General features: G+C 26.3%; 2 protein-coding genes across 2 annotated transcripts; both read right to left on the bottom strand.

Moving 5' to 3' along the window:
* Window positions 1–513: 513 nt before the first annotated feature.
* On the bottom strand, window positions 514–4,627 carry LOC138934108 (uncharacterized). The gene is made up of 9 exons (XM_070297545.1): window positions 4,361–4,627; window positions 3,979–4,227; window positions 3,771–3,902; window positions 3,184–3,267; window positions 2,865–2,978; window positions 2,088–2,210; window positions 1,635–1,888; window positions 971–1,130; window positions 514–707 (listed from the first exon to the last, which is right to left on the bottom strand). The coding sequence occupies exons 1-9, from the start codon at window positions 4,563–4,565 to the stop codon at window positions 592–594; spliced, it is 1,437 nt and encodes a 478-aa protein (XP_070153646.1). The 5' UTR covers window positions 4,566–4,627; the 3' UTR covers window positions 514–591.
* LOC138934002 (uncharacterized) lies at window positions 4,563–7,016 on the bottom strand. The gene is given in 3 exon segments (XM_070297354.1): window positions 4,563–6,090; window positions 6,093–6,751; window positions 6,848–7,016. Coding segments are annotated over 3 exon segments (2,145 nt in total). The 5' UTR covers window positions 6,868–7,016; the 3' UTR covers window positions 4,563–4,624.
* Window positions 7,017–8,185: the final 1,169 nt, after the last annotated feature.

The raw sequence follows: 8,185 nt of genomic DNA on the forward strand, positions 1-8,185 counted from the left end.
ACGCCGCAATGTCCTTTTCTATTAATATTTTATAATATCTTATATTTTGTAATATCTTATAATTTATATTAAAATATCTTCTTAACTTATTATATAATTAATATCTTATTATTATTTTATTTTATCTTATATAAATATCTTATTAACTTATTATTAATATCTTATTATTATCTTATTATTATTTTATTATATAAATATAATAGACGCGACACAGAGATTTATTGTCATAAAAAATGGACGGCTATCATGGACGGTTGCTTCCTGTTAAGCCTATCACACAATGCAAAGGAACAGGCAATAGGAACAAGGAATAACACAGGCAACAGAAATAATCACATTTCAACTTATCAGAAACTGTATATCAACGCACAATGGAATATGGAATAGGTAATAGGAAATCCAACGCGCCGGAAATTTTATTCCTATTGCCTATTCCACATTCCATTGTGCATTGATACACAGTTTCTGGTAAATTGAAATGTGGTTATTTCTATTGCCTATATTATTCCCTGTTCCTATTGCCTGTTCCTTTGCACTGTGCAATAGGCTTTACTATTGTTGCTGCTTCGCACACTCGGGAATCCATAAGATTCATTCTTGTATATTTCGAGAACGCTCCATGCGCTCTTTAGCATGGGCTAGCCATATTTTTATAGGCGCGGCAATCTGCTCGTCCGTCACATTAGTATGTGATTTTCGTATCACATCTGGAAAAGAAACATTTTCATTACTTAATTTTATTTCATCAATAAATATAAGAACAAATATGTCTATGATATAATTTTAATCAAGTAAGAAATGAGTATGCTTTATTTCTAATATATATAAGAGATACTTGAAAAATATTAATATTAACATATGTTTTATTAATTAATAAATGCTACAAATATTTACGAATGTCTTTCAATTTATTAAGGAATTATACAATTTATTAATAAAAAAATAGGTTGCTTTTAAATATTTTACTTACTCATAATTATTTTGCATATATCCAGTTTTGAAAAATTTTGTTTTTTTTTTGCTCCGTACCAACTGTATTTCTCCGCCAAATTATTAGATAATATGGATTTTATTACTCGTAAACATGAGGTTTTCATATTGTCACAAGTTAAACGTACCAATTGTTTAATCTGAAATTATTTTAAAGTAGTATTATGAATAGTTATTTTCGAAATATGTATAAGCAAAATGATATAGTATTATATTTTATAGTATTATATTTAACTATTCTTTGCATAAAACATCTCGAAACGAGAAAAAGAATATAAATAACTTAGGATCTGCAATTCTGAATAAAAATATTCCACAAAATATATGTTTATAAATGCTTTTTTATAAAATTTCTATAAAAAAACTTGTTTCATCTAAATATATAATTTATATACATATGCATCTGCTATCTTTGAGAAATTTACATATGTTGCACGGATCAAATACATTACATAATCTAGAAAATAGATATGATTTTATCATGCAAGAAATAATATTCAATACATAAAATTTGTTTAAAATTTTTCTACTGATATTCTCTTCAAAATTGTCCATCAGATCCTAAACTATTATCCTTCCTTTTCTCAAAGAAATTTTATAATACTGAAATATTTTTAAGATTGAAATATAGATATTCGATTTACCATTTGATTCCGATAAGATAAATCATTTTTTAATTTTGTTTCCATGAGTTGAAGACTATTCTCATCTTTGAGTGGTAAATCTTCAAAAATATCAATTTCTCTTTGTTCCATTTCGAAAATTGAAGTAAGTGAAAGTTTGTCTAATATAAGCTTTTGATTTGTGTTCATTAATTTCATTTTTTGGCTCATATTATTAACTTTTAATTCCAAATTTATTAATTTTCTAACGACAAATCGTTGAAAATTTTCCATTCCTATAAAACATTAAAAAAAGTTAATTCATGTATGTGTGAAAAAGATGAAATTTTTGAAAAATTCTAGATTGAAAATATAAAAAAAAAATAAAAATAAAAACGAAATATAATGCAAAAATGTTTCCGAATAAATAATTAAATATAGGACTTATGAAAATATCATAATCATAAATAAAATAGAAACTATTTGCATACTAACTTTGTTCATAATTCACATTTGGCATATTGTTTGTTGATAACATTGAGTTAACATTATCATTAATATTATCCTCATCATTATAGCATTCTTCTGGGTTGGGCAAATTTTCAGTACATTGTGGCTCTAAAAGTAATAAAATAAAATTACCATACTATTTCAATACAATTTAAACATTGATTTAGTTATTGATCTAATTTTTTATATCAGATATAATATGTAATGGCTTTATTATTACATATAATATCAGCCAATAACATTACAAAGATTTAGTTTACACCGATACTTTAATATGCGTACTAAATTATATTATAATGATCAATCACAGTCATCCCATTCTTCCGAGGAATGATTGTTATTGGCCATAATATACTTAGTACGCATATTTAAGTATTGATGTAAACTAAGTCAATATATAATATATTTTATTTTTCCGATCTACATTAGACATTCGTTATATATGTTATTTTAAAATTACTTATACTCCTATTAAATCATATCAATTTGTTTTTCTAATAATTATAAGAGCGTCAAGGTCGAGTGTTTTCCAACAAAAGACATAGAGAACAATATAACACGTCTTTTGCTGAAAATCTTCTATTATAAAAAACATTTAGGTGTATAAAAAAAATACAAAATTTTTTAAAAATTTGGGAAGTTAAAAATATGAGAAAAAGTGTAAGAGTATATGACGATAAATTGTTTCATACTCAATAACATTATGACACAAACTATATCATATATAATTATAAGTAAACTAGGAATTATTTTTATACTAACTTTTTTTATAATTCAACTTCGAACCTGATGTGTTGATTGCTAATAAAGTTGAGTTAACATCATCTTTATCATAGCATTCTTTAGGGTTGGACACATTTTCAGTATATTGTGATTCTAAAAGTAATAAAATAATGTTATTATTATATATATTATTTTTACAATTTTTACATAGATTTATTAAATCCAAAATATACAATATCTATCTCATTTGTCATAAACACAAGATTATAAAAAATAAAATATACTAGAATCAAATATTTATTACTAATTGTTCTGCATATATATATATATATATTTATTTATATTTATTTATATATACCTTGTACATTATAGTTACAGTCATACACAGTCATTACATTCAATTCTCCATCACAAAGTTCGATATTTTCATCCTCTTGTAATTCTGAAACAAAAAAGTTCAATATTTTTATACTTTATATATTTACTCCGCATTCATGAATTTATTTTGATGCTTTGTTCCAATATTTTTCTTTGTAGGTGTGTTATTTTTTTATCTTTCTGTAATATTATATCTTTATTATTTTGCTTTAGGTACATTCTAATTTTCTGAAATTATGAAGATAATAGAAATTAAAGAATATGATTTTATTATGTATTTATACTATAGTAAAGCTTACTTGATAAAACAGCTTATTTTTTACTGTTAATAACACTAAAATTATTTATTCTGTAAAAAAGATGGAATCCAAAGAATGTATCAAGAATATATACCAAAAATTAATTATTCGTGCAATAATACCGGGAAGCTCTGTATACATAAATGCGTGCAAATGTGTGTGTGTGTGTGTGTGATATCAGAAGCATATATAATATATATTTTACAATATTCAAATTTATAAATCTCTTGTACAAATCTTAATTTATTTCGCCAAAAATCATACTTACGAAAATCATCTTTTTCCCCTATTTCTACAATGCACTGATTGTTTATTAATGTTCTATTAATAGTTCTATTATTGTCCACTTTATTCTCAATTTTTTTGGCACATTTTCTATTGATGTTTCTGTAATTAATATCTAAAATTCATGCAATAATATATTATTGAAACATTTTAGTCTTTTTTAATTGATTAATGCTTTATAGTGCTTTTACCTTTTTGTGGATTTTTTTGAGTTTTTGATTTATTCCTACATGTAGCCACGTTATCAATCTTCGGGATTTTTGAAAATTCCCTTATAAATTCATCCGAAAGTTCATCGCTGCTGCTCGTTGATGTGTCTACGACTTTAGCAGCTCTGATTTTTCTAGACTTTTTCAGATATTCTTCTTTTTCAGTAGTAGAAGTAAGATCTGATTCTTCTTCGGCCTGTTTCAATTTTTGCCTTGCCACTCCATAATTTGCTGCAACAAAACAATTAATCATAATAAAAATGTATCATTTTCCTATAATTATTAAAAAACATCAACATATATTAATATTATACGGAAAACTAATATAATAATAATATATATTCAAGAAAAGAATGTTACTTACAATATGTTCCATATACTTTTCGAATATTATGTGTCAACCATGTGGGTTCCGGTTCCTCCATTAATTTCACCGCCTTGTCGTACCTTTTATTATTCGTGAAATTAGGCCAAACGGCTTTCTTGGAATCCTCATTCAGCCAATTGTATGAAACAATTTGAAGTCCATCTTCAAACTCAACGATTGCATAAAACTTCGTGTCAGTCATTCTGTTATTTAGATAAATATAAAATTATTTATATTTTTTACCGTTTTAGCCGTTTTTTATTACATTTTACTATGTATCAATGGAAACACTGCATATTTGTCGTCTCCATATGGTAACTTCACATATTTTCTAATAACATTTTTTAATGGCCACGATTTCAAATCTGAGTACGAATGTACAATATAAATTCCAAGAAATGAAGATGGACAAGGCATATTAAATAAATCCTTTTTTTCCAAAAATTCGCGGCCTATAATGACAGGAATATTTCGTTTTGTGCAGTATGCTATATTTTTTATAGATACAATGCTACCACAATTTAAGCCACAACAACTATCCGCAAGTGTATTACTCTTCAATATAATTCCGTTGTATTTTACAATTTTATATTGTGGATTCTTGCAATTGGATATAAGTGGACCATCATGATGCAATAATATTAAATTTGGATGTCCCACAACAGAATGTGATAAAATAGTTGATGAATCTGAGTTAATTTCTTTTTCAATATATCTTCGTATAACTTGTTGTAAAGGTCTGTCCGCTTTTCTTATGTATTTCTTTAATATTTGCATATAGTTTTCAAATTTGAATGCACTGAAATTATCATGCGGTCCAAATTTCTTGACGTCATCAATAAGATGTATTAAATTGTGAATATTATGTGACATATTATAAACTCCATAAAGTTTCATAAATCTTTTAATAAAGAGAAGTACCAAATCTTGTGCATAAGTTACATATTCGTTTAAATCTGATGAAGATAAAATTCTAATAATCACATGTAATATTAGAAAGTGTATATACACATTCTTTTTTAATATAGATTTAAAAGCCAATGGACCAGTGTATAACAATATCAATCTATATTCCGTAGCTTTCCATAATTTTACACAATTCATTGATCGTGGCTTTCTTGCAAATTCTGCAGGTATTGAAGGCTTCAATTGTGTTACTAAACGTGTAGAAATTTCTTGGACAGCTCTAGACTGTAATCGATAATGTAACTCTCCATCAAGCCATAAGTATATTAATTTACGCATAATTCCCAGACATATCAAATGCATATAATCTAATGGAACATCATTAACAGGCTTAAAATGAGGTATTTGTAATAAACTACAAGTGATATCTGGTTTGTGATAATTTTCATCTATCTTTCGTTTGAAATCGTCATCTGTTCGAAGTGGTGCATTGACCTGTGGGAAACATATTCGATTTCCTACATATTCTCCTTCTGTTCGACATTTGGTACAACTGAAATATCCAGAATGTCCCTTTACACACAGAACAAATGCTTTCGCTGGTGTATCACAAATTAAAGCCGCAAGTCTGCATGGTATGTTACAACCATTTACGTTAATGCCATTTTCACATATATCTTTAACCTCGTCAACAAAATCTTTTAAAAAATCATTGACATTTGCCGGTTTTTCATTTCCATGATAAAGTCCAATTAGAAAAACATTATCATATGAAAGAACTGAACCTAGTATGGGCCAGAATTGTTGTGAGGATGATTTCGCAGTGGTAATCCATCAATATTGATAGCTATTTTCACACAATCAATATTATCCTTTATGGATGTCAATATATCTAATACAGAATTCAGTAATCCAAAATGGTAGTATGTTCCCGGTATTACTATACGTATCTCTTGTCTTCTTGGTGTTTGTAGAAGTGAGCGTGCATCTAACAACAATTTTGAAAAACAAGAATGTTGTTTTAATCTTTGAAGTAATGCTCTGAGAGCAGTATGTGAAATTTGATACTCTGTAGCCCAGACAGCAAGACTATTTTTAAAATCGTCTGTTGTATTTGCATTTTCAGTATTTGCATTTGCAATATAAGATACTGATTCTTGGGAAATGCTCACAGAAGATTGTTCTGAATCCGATTCAATCAATTCTATATATTCATCATTTTCACATTTTATAGATATATTATTTCGTTCAGAAATAGTGTCATTTTCAATTGCAAGTGTCTCATAACACTTATGTGAATTGATTGTGGAATCATTTTTCAAATATTCTGCATTTTCATAATCATTACTATGTGACAATATACTCGTATTTAACAAACTATCACATATAAGTTTTGATTCTTGTGCGGCTAGTCGATTTAAGTGCCTTTTTGATATATGTGAAATGTCTTTTCTGAATCGCTTTCGATTCATTGTTATATTTCTATTCAAATAAAAATATAAATAAGTTTTGTTATAATATTTATGAATATTATTCTTAGAGAGAGAGAGAGAGAGAGAAAGTATAATGCACACATACACAGGGTGTCCCAAAATCATCGCACACCATTTTGCTGACAGATTCTGTGGAACATTCTAAGACGAAAACTCTGAGTCATGAGTCATGAAAACCTGACAATTTTCAAAATAAAATAACAATATGAAATTATATGAATATATAATATCTCTTGATAACCTATTTTTATTTATAAAAATTATTTGTGACTCCCAGGTAATTGTTTTTTCATTATTATTTTTCAACAAGCCAAATTAAATGCATGTTTTATTATATTATACAAGTTATCTTGTATACACACTAGCGATTAAACAGAATGTGTACTAATATAAATAGTTCAAAATTATTAATCTAATTTAATAAATAAATTATTAGTATATATGCTCTTTAAAGTATTATTGCATATGAATAAAGAAATTATGGGTAATTATGTATAATATAGTAATACATGCATTTATATATGTATAACTTTGTTCCATGAAAAATAATAAAAATTGTATGTAGGATATATTTATCAATAGAAGAGCAGAGAGAGTTCAAAATTATTAATGTATTATATTAAATATCATTAGAAAACTCACTTGATTTATTGTTGAATCCAGTTTATTAATTTCCTTGTTTTATTGTACAACTTGTGTATATCTACGTATTCTTTGTATCTCTACGTAGATAAAGATCAATTTTTCTTATCCCAGAAAGCAGATTATGAAGTAGAGATACGATTTTCTTTTTGTGGAAATGCTGGAATATAATGAGAATTTCACATAAAAATACATATATAAATATATGTCTTTGATATCAATGTGATAACATATTAAACTTAAATGTTTACCATCATATTTTTAAACTGATTTAAAAACATTGTACAATAGTATTTCTATACATATTTATGATGTAAATCAATTCAAAAATGTGATTGTAAACATTTAGATCTAATGTTATTTCAAAAATTATAAGAGACACATATGGAAGGTATACACGTCCATCAATGACTCGTTCTATTCTGTTGCTTGTTGCTTCATGCAGTGTACTATAACAACGGAACAAATCATTGATGAGCAGTGTACATAAATAAGTAAGAAAAAAGTAGAAAGACATAAGATGTAAAGGAAATAAAAATGTAAATTTTTTAAAGATTATTGTACTTATTTCTTGCTTTGTATCACAGCTGTACATGTGTGCTTTCTATACATATACGTAGAGTTTTGTATAGAAATAGATTGCGCTTTTTTTGTGGCAATGTTGAAATATAACGAGAGTGTTAGTAATAATAAAAATATTTTTTATCTATGAAATATAAACTTACGATAAATAAACAAATTTTAAAATATCCGATTTTGAGGTTATTTTGCAGTAGCAAAG

The sequence above is a fragment of the Polyergus mexicanus genome, unplaced genomic scaffold (genome assembly GCF_030449975.1).
Source record: "Polyergus mexicanus isolate NDT 795.1 unplaced genomic scaffold, iyPolMexi1.0 SCAF_6, whole genome shotgun sequence".
NCBI classification, from domain to species: domain Eukaryota; kingdom Metazoa; phylum Arthropoda; class Insecta; order Hymenoptera; family Formicidae; genus Polyergus; species Polyergus mexicanus.